Source organism: Penicillium citrinum (genome assembly GCF_028827155.1).
Source record: "Penicillium citrinum strain IBT 23319 chromosome Unknown utg000003l:1.0-4596430.0:1.0-4598250.0, whole genome shotgun sequence".
Lineage (NCBI taxonomy): Eukaryota > Fungi > Ascomycota > Eurotiomycetes > Eurotiales > Aspergillaceae > Penicillium > Penicillium citrinum.
In genome coordinates, this window is record NW_026622688.1 from 835,679 (window position 1) to 849,079 (window position 13,401).

General features: G+C 45.3%; 6 protein-coding genes across 6 annotated transcripts; 2 read left to right on the forward strand and 4 right to left on the reverse strand.

Moving 5' to 3' along the window:
- Positions 1-314: 314 nt before the first annotated feature.
- On the forward strand, positions 315-1,691 carry N7469_003572 (acyltransferase family protein; the record flags this gene model as incomplete). Its single annotated transcript, XM_056642492.1, has 1 exon — positions 315-1,691. The coding sequence occupies one exon, from the start codon at positions 315-317 to the stop codon at positions 1,689-1,691; it is 1,377 nt and encodes a 458-aa protein (XP_056501904.1).
- Positions 1,692-2,220: 529 nt separating this feature from the next.
- N7469_003573 (glycosyl hydrolase family 79 C-terminal domain-containing protein) lies at positions 2,221-4,061 on the forward strand (the record flags this gene model as incomplete). The annotated part of the gene is made up of 6 exons (XM_056642493.1): positions 2,221-2,353; positions 2,407-2,506; positions 2,579-3,016; positions 3,072-3,134; positions 3,192-3,229; positions 3,280-4,061. Coding segments are annotated over 6 exons (1,554 nt in total), but the record flags the coding sequence as incomplete, so codon positions are not given.
- A 277-nt stretch (positions 4,062-4,338) lies between these two features.
- Positions 4,339-5,036, reverse strand: N7469_003574 (uncharacterized protein; the record flags this gene model as incomplete). Its single annotated transcript, XM_056642494.1, has 2 exons — positions 4,339-4,577; positions 4,634-5,036. 2 exons carry the CDS (start codon positions 5,034-5,036, stop codon positions 4,339-4,341), a joined length of 642 nt encoding a protein of 213 aa, XP_056501906.1.
- A 238-nt stretch (positions 5,037-5,274) lies between these two features.
- N7469_003575 (uncharacterized protein) lies at positions 5,275-5,857 on the reverse strand (the record flags this gene model as incomplete). Its single annotated transcript, XM_056642495.1, has 2 exons — positions 5,275-5,443; positions 5,763-5,857. 2 exons carry the CDS (start codon positions 5,855-5,857, stop codon positions 5,275-5,277), a joined length of 264 nt encoding a protein of 87 aa, XP_056501907.1.
- A 347-nt stretch (positions 5,858-6,204) lies between these two features.
- Positions 6,205-7,143, reverse strand: N7469_003576 (uncharacterized protein; the record flags this gene model as incomplete). Its single annotated transcript, XM_056642496.1, has 3 exons — positions 6,205-6,359; positions 6,469-6,944; positions 7,076-7,143. 3 exons carry the CDS (start codon positions 7,141-7,143, stop codon positions 6,205-6,207), a joined length of 699 nt encoding a protein of 232 aa, XP_056501908.1.
- Positions 7,144-8,951: 1,808 nt separating this feature from the next.
- Positions 8,952-11,000, reverse strand: N7469_003577 (uncharacterized protein; the record flags this gene model as incomplete). Its single annotated transcript, XM_056642497.1, has 1 exon — positions 8,952-11,000. One exon carries the CDS (start codon positions 10,998-11,000, stop codon positions 8,952-8,954), a length of 2,049 nt encoding a protein of 682 aa, XP_056501909.1.
- Positions 11,001-13,401: the final 2,401 nt, after the last annotated feature.

Below are 13,401 nucleotides of genomic sequence, written 5' to 3' on the forward strand. Positions count from 1 at the left end.
CGTTATTGAGAGATCTTATTTTCTTTGTCCTCGTTATATTCAATAGGAACTTTAGCGATGAAGCTAACGCAAGAAGGAAAAGCCCATCTTGAAAAGGAACTATGTCGCATAGAACGACTGTTGATTGGTTAATGAGGGCTCGGGGCTGAATTGTGGAGTCCAGCAAAACGAGATATCAAAACTGAACAGTCGGCCTAAAAAATAAGCTGACACCTCCCTTTCTCACCATGAAGTAACGGAATTCATACAAGAAACTCATGTTCAAAAGAGAGAGACGGGAAGGATAGGGTGTGACCTATCTTCATCATCTTATTATGGAGCGCACTACATGGTTGGACGGTCTACGAGGCATCGCTGCGGCTATTGTCGCCTTCGATCATTATTTCATGAGCGATGTCTGGCACCCTTTCGTTTCGTTTTGGACAGAGCCACCGGAGTATAATAGGCATATTGCCCAGCTACCACCTATTCGAATACTTTTTTCTGCCCACGGTATGGTGACTCTCTTCATGGTGATCTCCGGTTACGCGATTTCAATTAGCCTCCTGAAAGCACGCGATGGTCCCCAATTCATTCAGCGCATGTCATCTGCTATTGTACGAAGAGTGTTTCGCATCTACCTACCTGTGATAATCACTGCTAGTATTGCGCAAATTTTCTACTTCTTTGACCTCTATCACTGGGAATTTGACCAGGGTCTTATCGATGATCTACCAAAGCCCTGGTCTAACCCATGGGCCCACTTCTGCTGGTTGATGAACTACATGGCCGAGAGTATCAATGTCGTTGCATCTGAATATCGCGGTGGCTTGAATGGTCAATTATGGACTATGCCACTGGAATTCAGGGGATCGAATATGGTATATCTGCTCATCGTCGGTCTTGCAGGATGGCGCAGAAAAGTAAGACTCATTGTTCTCCCAATTCTGGGAGCTTTCTTCTTTTGGTGGGGGAATTGGGATGTATTTGGGTTCATTTGGGGCCTTTGGCTCGCGGAAAAGGCACACGGTGCTGATAGTTCACGTGAAAATTTCGATATCGACACCGAGATGGAGTTGGCAGATTTCGAAGATACGCCCGGTCCAGCGCTATCTCTGCCCGCGCGGTTGGGCCTGTGCGGTGGAAAACGTGGATACAAATCTCTACGTTCGAGCAGCAAATTATTCTTTCTTTCCCGGGTTGGAGTCGTCTTGGTATTTGTCGCGGGATATTACCTTCTTTGCCTCGGCAATGACGGCCATCTCCCACCAGGTTATCAATTCCTAAGTTATATCCAATCATCCCGATGGAAAGATCGCTGGCACATCTACCATTTTTGTTGGAAAGAACTTGGATCTGCTATGCTTGTCTATGCTATTTCAGAATTCCGATGCCTGCAGCGACCGCTCGATACTCGCATTGTGCAATATCTCGGCAAAATTTCGTTCGCGCTTTATTTGCTTCATGAGACGATTTATCAGCTTTTTCGCAATCCGCTGCGGGATTTCATTTATTCGTCGTTGAGTGGGAGTGTTTACGAGGCTAGCGGACAGGCTTGGAGTACGGATCCATTTGCTTTTCATGTTGCATGGTGGGTTTCAGGGATTATCTTGGGTTCATTGTCTGTGCTTGCGGCGCATGGTTATACTAAATATGTGGATGACCGGTGTGTTGCGTTTTCGAAGCACATAGACCAATGGTTAAGCATCTAATGTAGTTGTTTTTGAGCCTACTATGAAAAACTTAATTTACATAATTTGTGCTCTTGGAGCTCAGCATAAACATATACTGAAGCTCATCAGCCCTGGAGTGATCACGCTTTCGTCCCGACTAATAAAGCACCGCAGATGCCTCCTCTACGTAATCTAGCGGAACTAGTAAAAGGCAGATATGTATACACACCAGGTACTTCCTCGCTCACCTGTTTCTCCAATTCTTGCCCAGATTATCCCGTCATTTTCCTGCATTTTCAAACATGTTGATTTGTTTTGCGGAGGCGACATCCGATCCGACATCCGATGCGAGATCCCTAATTGATTGCAACATCAAACCGCGAATATCGTGATTTGATGCGTAATCCGGGGTATGCCGCTTGAATGATGAGGAGAAATGATATAAATATGCTCTGGCTTGCGGCTTGATGAAAAGTTGTTTTCAGAAGGTTATTGCATATCATATCCAAGTAGTGTATCGGCTTCGTTTTAAAATATGCGTTCATTAATTTTATGGTTACTATGCAGCTCAGCTGTAGCTGTATTTGGAAAGAGTATCGCGATAAATGCCCCCGAATGGGTCCCTAATGGCGCGTCGAAATCAGTCGGACACGATTTTGCCTCTTTCTCTCTGCCATTTCATTTCTTTCCGGACTACGCTGGTATGTCGTCCAATGCACTGGCCATGATATCAAGCATAATCTAATAAACACAGGCAACAAGAGTCATCCGAACCTCTTCTCTCGAGACATAATAAATCTCTTCTACGAAAAGACCGGTGCTCATCCCCACATTCGAGTTGGTGGTACTTCGGGGTAAGTTGCAATTCAGGCACGAAATTTATTTCTGGAAATCGTTATTGAAACTGACAATCTTGACATTATTAGAGATCGTTCCATCTACAATGCGTCCCAACAAGAATCAATCATATTATCAAAAGAATACGATAATGGTATCCCCATTGAAGTTTCAATAGGCAAGGCATTTTTTGAAGGCCTTGATAATTTCCCCGGTATACCATGGACCTTCCAGGTCAATCTTGCCAACAACAAAAGCAATGGACTCGAAAATGCTATCACCGAGGCTAGGATAGCTCTCAGCCACATCAAAGAGAAGCTCGTTGCATTTGAAATTGGGAATGAGCCCGATCTATACCCCGGTATGGTGCGGCCATTAAATTATACCACTGCGGAGTACGTGAAAGAATGGAATCGCTATGCAGATGCCATTTCAAAGCATGTTTTAAAAGGAAATCCTTATGGGCTTGACTCTTGGAGATTGTTCCAGGCTTTGACATTTGTTTACAAGGGTGATGGGTTTTCTACGTGAGTGCCAAAAGGATTCCTTTCATATGATTTTACCATAGCTAAACAGATCTAGCGCGGGTGCATTCAAAGATGGAATTGACGAGAAAGGCCATGTCAAGACGGTCTCCCTTCACCAGTATGTATTGGATATTATCGTCTTAAAAGCTTGTTTTATAGCTAACGTCTCTCTAAGATATGCTGCGGGAAATCAATATTGGGTCCGACTTCAAAGTATATATATTCTCCAAACCAATTCGACGTGTCTTTCTAATCTGCCATAGACTCCTTCATGAACCACACTGCCGTCGCCGGAAATCTTACACAATATATCCCTGACATGAAAGCAATAAAAGAAGCCGATCCAAGCATCAAGCTTGTGCTTGGCGAAACAAACAGCGACTACGTTAATCTAGGCATGGATCAGGTGGAGGGTGTTTTCGGAAGCTCTCTCTGGTTGGCCGATTATTTACTTTACGGAATGAGCCAGGTAAGAATTTCTTGTACCAATTCGATGAACGTAATAAGAAATACTCACAAGATGAAGAATATATCTCGTTTCAACCTCATCCAAGGAACAAATTTCGGCTATGCAGGCTGGGTCCCTGTTCACTATAACGGCCAAGCACCCCATGTTCGTCCACCATTGTACGGACAAATTCTCGCTGCAGATGTGATTGGCCATCATAAGGATGTACAAATCGCCCCGATTAATCTAGACCACTGGGATCTGTCCGCTTATGCGGTCTATCAAGCCGGGATTCTGGCTAAATATGTTGTCATTAATTTGGATGAGTGGAATACTACAACACACTATCCTCGTCCATCTCGGAAATTCGAGCTTCGGGTGCCTTCGAAGGTTCATAGCGCCGAGGTGAAGCGACTGTTTGGCCCCGGTGCTAGTTCGACGACGGAGATATCCTGGGGAGGTGTCAGCTGGAACTGGACTGAAAATGGCCGGCTTGGAAGAACGGGGGAAGACAAGGTTGAGGTAATTCGGACTCATGCCGGTATCCTGTCTCTAGAAGTTCATTCGACTGAGGCTGTTATCGTAAGCTTATATTGAAGAAATACTTTGTCTAGAAGTGTCTATCCTCTATCACGGTCTTTCAATTTCTAATATCCCGTTCAATAATTCGAAAGTAATCAGGAAACCCGTGTTTAACATGCGGATGGCTTACTCCGCGACTCGGTGCTTGTGTTTTGTGACTTCGACCCTTAAGAAAAGTCATATGCAGGAGGCAACTCTGCAACCTCGGAAGGGAAATGTAAAAAGGACAAACATTACTGGCCGAAAAATACTAGACGAATAGAATTATTCACCCGAAAACGACCCACAACGTTTATAGACCATGGTATCCATAACATAGGACTCTCCCTTGAGAATGGAGAAGCTCCTTGAGAGTAACATCAGAAGCAAGCTTTCCGATATTAATCTTGAAATCCAAAGTGACATTCTTGCCACCATAGTCCATGGGAGTGATAGGGCCACCCACTTGATGCAACTCCCCAGGAAGATCTTTCCTCTGCCACTTCCAAAGAACACGATCCAAGTTATAGTGATGCAAATAGAAAAGGGGATCTACAGAGTTCCTTAGTTTGCTCTTCCCTTGAAGGAGTAAAGAATTTATAACCTACCACGGGGACTCAGCGCAGAATTGCCCAATGTCCCAAATACTCCACCAACGCCGAAATGACCACTTCCGTGGATATTGGGTTGCGTGAAAGATGGGATGTTCTCAAGTGCCCGGGCAAATGAGGCGTAGTCGCTCTGACTTTCAACATGGTTGACAAGGCTTTGGCGGGTGAAGTAGTTCATTATCCAGGGAATGTAGTCACGACGAAGACTGTCGGACTGACTCTTGGCTTGCTTTACGTTCAGGAAAAATTGACCTTCACGGAAGGAACCGTCCTCCACACAGCCTCCTTCAGTACAACCGGTAAGGTTGAATGGGTTTTCATCTGCAGTGGAATCGACGAACCGTCCATTACCTCCGAAGCCATACTTGGCATCGAATAGTTCGGAATTGTAGACTGCCATTGAGGAGTTATCCGTGGCAGAGGCATCAAGAGCCCAGTTTCAATACCTGCGGAGTAGCATCAATAAAAAGAAGGATCTTGATTTGTCAAAAGCGACTGTTTGGCTTACGGCTCCGAGCCCCTATAGACGCACTCCTCTTTCAAGTATTTCTCATATGTCGCAGTGAAGTATCGGTGTCATAAGGCAAAGTGACCCCAATCAACAGGGATCAGCATACTCCACTTAAGCCAAGAGGTCTTCAAACACCTACCACCCAGTGGATATCAGGTGTTTGCTGGGAATGCGTGGCCTGGAAACTCTGGTAGAGATTGGTTGCATTCTCGAATCCACAAGTGACATCAGGCTTGCTAGCCAAGCATCGGATAGCCTCGAGATATTCAAGGCGCTCGTGCTTCTTCAACTCTCGCCTTGGGTGAAAGTAGGTACTTCACCCTCTAGAAAAGAATTCGGCTTGGTAACTTACCATTCTTTTCGCTGAGGGGGATTCTTGCAAGTATTCACACAACCTGCGAGGGTCTCACCTTACCATACGACGCAATATAGATATTTAATTCTCTCTAAATCATCTACCTATCCGTGAGACAACACTGATTAACCTTCCGATGGATCCTCCTCTGGTCCCAAATAGAAGTAAACGTCGCCATAATCTCCGCATCAGCCCCCTCCCTCCGTCCAATGTTCACCAGTATCTTCAAAAGCGCCTCGTACGACCGTTCCTACAATTACCGCAACACTTCTGGCAATCCACCTGGATTGCCAGAAGTGCTCTCGTATGGGCATACGGAGCATACGGTACGGGGAGATCGCACATCGTCGTTCATTGAAGGGAGGTGCATCAGGTGCAATTGAACTCCATTCCAGAGACGACGGGAATGATCAGAATGTACTATCGGTTAATGTTTCGAGTCTTATGTCCCCGCGTAGGGAAGGGAGTCGGGAATTTATTTTGGATCCGAATGATCATATTACGAAGACTGTTGTTGAATTAAAAAGTGAACATAGAATGGAGTCATCTATATAGTATATAGAAATTCATGGTGTATGAATCTCATTATAATACCTGCTTTATACATGTATGTATAAACAATCGGACTATCACCTAATATTGTACGTACACCAGGTAGAATGTATTTACATAATTCCAAAGCTCCACTCAAAAATCAACCCTTTATTTAAAAAAATCAGGCCAAATCCCCACTAACTCCTCCAACCTCTGAATCCGAGCTTGCGAATCGAATTCAGAACTAGACTTTCCACCCTCAACTAAATGAACAGCATTCCAACCAAATTCCCTCGCACCAACACAATTTCCAACCGAATCATCTAAAATCTCTCACATTAGCAAGATCCATCACAAAGATACCAGTATCTAGCAAAATACCAGTTACCACTCAAATAAAATTAACGTCGGATTTCCCAGCGTATAACTCACCAACAAAAAAACACTTCTCTACATCTCCAACCCCAAGCCCAGCCTCAACCATAGCTTTCCCAAACATCCCAGCCTGAGGCTTACAAATAAAAGGCAAAACCCCATAATCAACATAAGTAACATCCTCAAAGAAAGCCTCAATGCCCAAAATCTTCAAAACCCGTCTAGCATGCGTAATATACGCATTCGTAAGACAACGCAGTCTAACCTTCGATCTATCAATTGAATTCAAGAATGTTTTCAGTTCCGGATTTGGCTTGAGAAGGGTTTCTAGTGGAAGGGCGTCGTCCACGAGTGAATTATAGTGTAGGGCATTTATTTCGTGGTGTCGAATTAATCCTTCGATTGTTTGGCCGTATTGGTGGAAGTATTTTGCGTGTAGGGTTATTGCTTCGGTTTTGGAGATTGATAGTTGGTTTGATATGTAGGTGTCTATTAATTCGGAGAGGGTTTCTTGGACTTTGCTGCCTGGTATGCTTTGTTAGTTATGTTTTTGGGGAGGTGGCGAGGGACTTTGCGTACTGCGTGGGTAGAGACAATTGTCTATGTCGCTTTTTTGTTGTTAGTTTGGTGTTTGGCTGAGATTCAGAAGTGCTGAATGACTCACAAGAAGAGGACTGGTAGGGATGAAGGATCAGGTACGGTTGTACCGTTGGATGAACCGATGTCTCCCATATTCTATGAATTCTTATTCTCTAGAACAAAAGGATATGTAAAGTGTAAGACTCGAGAATAAAGAAATTGAAGAAATATTCAACTTGACTTGACAATCCCCACATTCAATATCGGGGTCCTAAAAGGGCATGGACGAAAATACGAGACGCTACAACTTCACGTGATATCAAAGAGAACTACTGAATAAAAGAGTGAAATGGTAAATAAATTCGACAAAACTGTCAAGAAATGTCCTTGGTCGAACTTGACAAAGACTAATAATAGACCTTCGAATCAAGTCCGGTAGTTGAAAATAAAATAAAATAAAGGGATTCGCAACCAAGCAAGAGCACCCATCGCCCATCATCTCGGCTAAAAAACAAGCCGAGCAAAAGCTCACAGTAACAACAACACATGCAGAAATAACAAGATCGGGCAAGTAAAAACGAAGGGGTATCCCGAACATCTCAGAGTTTTTTCCGGATAGAACAAAGGGGGGCAGCTTCTATGCTTGGCTGGGATTTCCGATAAAATCATGTCGATCAGATCAGGGGGGGTTTTTTTTGGCTCTGCTGATGCTGAGACTCGGGTAATCAGGAGATGATATCAGGAAATGCGATTATGAAGAAGATGAGGGAAATGATAAAGATGGAATAGTAAAGAGGTTGAAAAGGGGAAAAAATCGATAAATTGAGAGCACGCTCGCGCGAAGAAGAACCTAACACCGTGCTTGCATCTGGGAATGTCGTGGCCAACAGCAGGTTCATGTGCGTCGTTCATTTCGGTTCGTCTATGTGGGTCGCATATGTATCGTCATCTTGCACATTCTTTTTTTGGGGGGGACATGACATCGGTTCAGAAGCGGAAAACAAAAAAGGGAATTTGGTTCATTCTGCTTCCCTTCTGGGGGGTTGTATGCAGAAAGGAAGAGAAGACATAGGTGTGGCCGAAGAGAAATATTGGAATGATGCTGAATGATCGCCGTCAAGCTCGCTCTCCTGCCGTCTCATTGATTTTCTAAGACAGCATCTGTACTGACTTGCAGGGGAAGGCAAGACAAGACGACTAGATTTGACGGGAAATAACAGAAAAGAGATAGAGAGTGTGGATCGCAACATAGGCGGATAAGGCTGGAAGTGACTTTTTTTGCGGTATTGTGAATGATTTTTCCAAGGTTTTTTTTTCTGTTTGATGGTTTATTTGCTGATCTTTAAAGTCAGGTGAACTGTGCCATGACTGAAAGGCGAGAGACGGAAAGGAAAAAGGTGAATCTGTCGAATGTTCGTAGAGAGTGGAGTTTTATTGCAAATGATCGAATTCAGTCCCAGGTTGTCCCGAAGTTTTGTTGATATTTTTCTTCCGAGATATTCACAGTAACAACGAATTCGATCAGATGCTGCAAAGGTGGCAAAAGAATGTAAGTCCCAAATTGGAGTCGACGAATCTTCCAGATCAATAAAACACAAACTTGATACATGTTCATCAAAGTTGTTGTATGCATGAACTCGAGGATGCACAATATACACAGGCCATGTGTAATTTGTAAGTGGCCGACAGCCAAGTTAGGAGAAAAAAGCCCATCACATTTTCTCTTCGGGTCGGAGGTGGATGAATTGCAAATTTTCAGTAATGCTCATAGTCCATTTATGGAGACTAGAGCGATCTCAAAAGACATATCGTTACAGTCGTCAAAGGCCGTTGCTGTCATTAAAAAGGGCTGCGAAATCTCGTTCAGGTCATTATGCAGGTAATAAAAGTTTCGCAAACGAATTGGCGCCACAATGGAACGGAAAACTCGAGACAGCGGATGTTAAAAAGCGCATTTTGGTTTATGCGTTATGCGTGTAAGGCATGTTCAGGATTTGCCGGCGTATACGTTCGGCATCGGAAAGGCCCTCTTCAAAGGGATTTAGCAGTGACGGTCGGGATGGCTTCTCTTCTTGAATGGGAGTCGAGCTGGGGTGGTTTGCCGGTCCCATGTATGGAGGAATACCACCGCTGGAGAACGGGTCTGATGTGGAGGGAGCATGCCGAATGAATCTACCAGGTGCTTCCCGACGCTTGAAGCCACCTTCCAGCTTGAAAGGAGAGCCAAGTCGCTTGATGTTATCGCCACCCAGGTTCAGCAGCGCATTGACAGGGGCTTTCATAACCGGAGTGGTCTCCTCAGGCTCTGCCTGGGACGAGTTGAGTGATGAGGGTGGAGAGAAAAGCTGGCTAACATCTCTGGATCGGGGGCCGACAGCACCAGTCGTGGCGCCGCGATTGCGGATACGCACACGACCATGACCGATGTTTTGGAATTTGTCATCGTGGATGTAGTCAGACAAGCGGCGGTGTACTTCTTCCTCAGATGGGTCCTTGGAATATACATCGCTGGAGAAGACATCATCGGCCTCTCTCGGGGTGAGATCGAAGTGCGTATTGCGGCGCATGCGACGACCAGGAATATGAACAGTCTCGCGTCGGGGTGTCGCTGATACATCAGCCACTTGGCGATTCGAACTTCCAGGAGCCCAGGTGTTGTACACAAACGGCGATCCAAGGCGCGGCGGAATGCTATAAGGTTGAGGACGAAGGTATTGAGTTGAGAGCGAAGGAGCAGCTGCTTTGGGACTCGTGTGGGGGCTGGCAGCCTTGGGGCTGGTGGATATAGGATTGTTGAACCATTCGGAGGATCGATCAGCAACAGGCGCCTCAGCCAGCTGGGCCAACGGAGTGGGAGCGGAGGCAGCAAGAGACACACCGAGGTCTCGAGTAGCATAAGTCGTGCAACTGCCCTCCGCAAAGTTGTGTACGCGGGAATCGGCATTACCGAGCATGTCGGCAACGGGTTCGGGGCTGCGAGATTGCATCATGCGCTGATAGTGCGGCGCAATGCAGAACTTACGGCGGCAGAGATGCTTCAAACGGCTGCGGGTCTTTGCATCAGACTTTGGCCACGCGGCACTCGAATTCGATGCCTTTTCTGTGGCCTTGGGTGTAGAGCTACCGCTGCGATCAGCAGCTGTCTGAGACGGAAGTGTCGTGATCCGGTGTCGCTTCTCCCAAGTACGCTTCGCGCGACGTGCGACTCGGGTAGTCACCCCAAGAGGGGGAATGCTGCCTGGGGTCATTTTGAATGGGGTCATGATGGGATCTTGTAAATATAGTTGGTATGTGTTCCAGAGATGGTTATCCATCTCTCTGGTCCATGATTGATCCTTCACCTGGGGACGCTGGACCTTGTGCTTCTTAGGCAGAGTCGGGGATGACATCTCGGGCTCCTTGGGGAATTCCAGTGGGAAATATGAATCAAAGTCACTTTCAGCACTGGTACAGCTTCCGCCGACAGACGGTCGCGACGCGAATGTTTCGATTGATTCCACCGATGAATCGGAGACATTGGAACAAGCGGAGCCGGGACGCGAGATCGGTCCAGGCGTCTGGTCCCACGAGGGCCATGGGTGAGAGTCATGTTCCAAAGGAGTACCACGAATCTGAGCTGGAGGAGTCTTAAAGCTCATGCGCTGATGGGGAGGCGCGAGATAGCGATCATCGTTGGTGTTGGTGGATTCGTCAAAATAAGATGGTGCTTCATATGACGTACTCTGCTGCGGTACTTCGATGGAAGGCAGCGGTGTGTCCTCAGATGGGCCACTGGGGCCAGAACCCTGGAATCGAAAAAGATCCAAGTCCATTCGAGCGCAAACATCAGTACCTGAGCGCACTCGAACACGAGGAAGACGACAGCTAGAGAAAGAGTGGCGCGGAGCCTTGGGAACGTCGACATAGCGATGTGGGCGCTCGGGGGTTCGCGGCTCGTCCGCGCCATCGGCACCTAACGACGGGAAGGTGAAATTCTTGGGGAGCGTTCGCGACAGCTGACGTTGAGCCATGGCGATTTAATTGGCGTATGACCTCACGCTGGAATGTGTGGGGGAGGAAGTTTGTAGAGGAATGCCAACGTCGGGCACAGTAGATTGGTAGTTTCGTGGCCTCGAGAGTCGAAGCGCGCCAGTCGCGTTTAGAAATCGTGAATCGTGAGAGGGTTTAAAAAAAAGGAGATCGATGGAGTAAATAAAGGATTCAATAACAAAAAAAAAAAAAGAGATAACCGAACGAGAGGTCGAGGTGTCGTTAAGGAGTAATTGGGAGGTAATGATATTGTACGGATGATGTATAGTAGTTCGTCGAGGTACTGGTCTGCGGAATGCGCGAACTTCAAGGAATATCACCACCAGATCACAACAGCGAACTCATCCCGTCAAAACAGCAGGGAGAGATCATTACCGAACTCCAAAGAGGAAAAAAAGGAAAAAGAAAATAAAAAAAAGAAACTGCGAAAGTCTCGCAGAAGGGGGAGGGGGGGGGAGGGCGGAAAAGGTGAAGGAAAAGAGAAGGTGAAGAGGTGGAAGGAGAGAGGAGGTTGGGCAGCCCAGAAATGAGGCGCTTCGGGGGGGGGGGGAAAGAGGAGGTGGTGGTGGAAGTTCAGGGTACCTCTAGAGTGGGTAATGAATAGGCGGGGGGGTTCAGGTATCCAGTACTTACATTCACCACTTCTTAACACTAGTCCACTCCAGCACAAGTAGCGTCAAGTAGCAATTACTATGTAATTCATTCAGATACAATAGAATAGAGTAAAATAATAAAAATAAATCTAAAATACACTAGAAGACTCGAGTGTTTGTTTATTGTCTCGAGTCAAGGGAGAGAGTGTAGAGGACCTTACATAGTGCAGATATCTGCATGTCCATATTACAGTATAACTATACTGTGGTAATAACTAGAATAAGTGAGTACATAGTGAGTACCCCGTATACTTCTACGACAGGAGCAATTGTACTCTAGAATGCCCTAACTCCCATTCACGGACTAACTGGACCAACTTGGTTAACGGGCTAACTGGCCAAAGCTAGCGGCCACTGGCTAAGATGCTCACTTTTAGGGCCAAAGACCCACGATCTCCTCGGTTAAGGGCTCGTTGGGGGGCATGCCCGTTCTTCCCCTGCAAGGGCTGATCTTCTGCAGTGATATGATGCCCATTGCAGATGTTGGCAAAGGGATATATCTGTAAAGTAAATTTGTGTATTATACTACAGAGAACACACCAATATATGATACTACTACTATTACTACGTTCTTGTTATACTTAACTCCCTAAGAATAATTTAAGTTAAAATGCATATACTATGGTAAATTATACCATCTCAACGATGATTTTGATTGTGCGGTGTGTGACTCAATTTAACCCGATTTGGCCCACAGCCGCGTCGCGTGAACGCGACGCGTCGTGTTTTATTACGGTTATGGTATTGTCAGGATCTCGCGTCAACGGCTGCATGACATCCTCACGGTGTATCTACATCGTTAATTGTTGAATATTTAACATGTAGAATATGCAGGAAGTAGTCCAGATGGAAGTTCAATTCAGCTGGTGAACAACTAACTGTAGTAGCTAACTAGTTTGGATATACTTCGTGACCCAGAACATTCAAAATAACTAAAGATACAAACTAGTAAGATGAGATATGGACAAAACTAAGGGTTGATTAATATAAGATCCATCATTCAGTACGTTACTATCAGGCACCAAACAACTTCAGTAGACATTACTCACGCGATACTAGCATAATGGTTTCCATAGTGATGATCTACACCGTCTATCAGAGCTCAAGTCTGCCATGATATTACCCCATGCTTGAAGTACAAATGATATCATCAATATTAATCCACATTGGAAGTAAATTGACCCCTGCAAATTTGTATATATATAAAGATGATTCACTTACCCGGTCAGAATTTTATAGTGCTAGCATTAATCAATATCACTCGTGACTTTCAACATTTCCAGAATATCTACCAACAACCCAACTGCAATTTATATTGCCAGTACCTTCGGAAAGCTCGAGTGCACCTTACCGCTGGGCAATTCATAAATAAATAATTTGAGAGTAGTTTGATAAATCCGATCATTTTGTTATTAATGAGAAATTTGCAAAGATTCCGAACTTAGATAGATTAGTTAATAGTTATTGGCTCAAGTATCATACACCCCTACTGTAGCTTTAGGGTTAGTGCTCAGCCGTGCGTTGGGGGCGATGACTCAATTTCACATGGTTCAAAGCCATTTGAAAGTCTGCGAAATGCGCTGTCCATTTCGCATCTACAGGATTAACTAATAAATATACTACTGTAGATCCCTATAGTAAATTCGTAGTTCACACCAGCAGAAAAAATTCAACACTTATATTCCTTCCAAAAGGGTTTGGAAAGAAAAATCGAGCTCTTGCTTGCGCC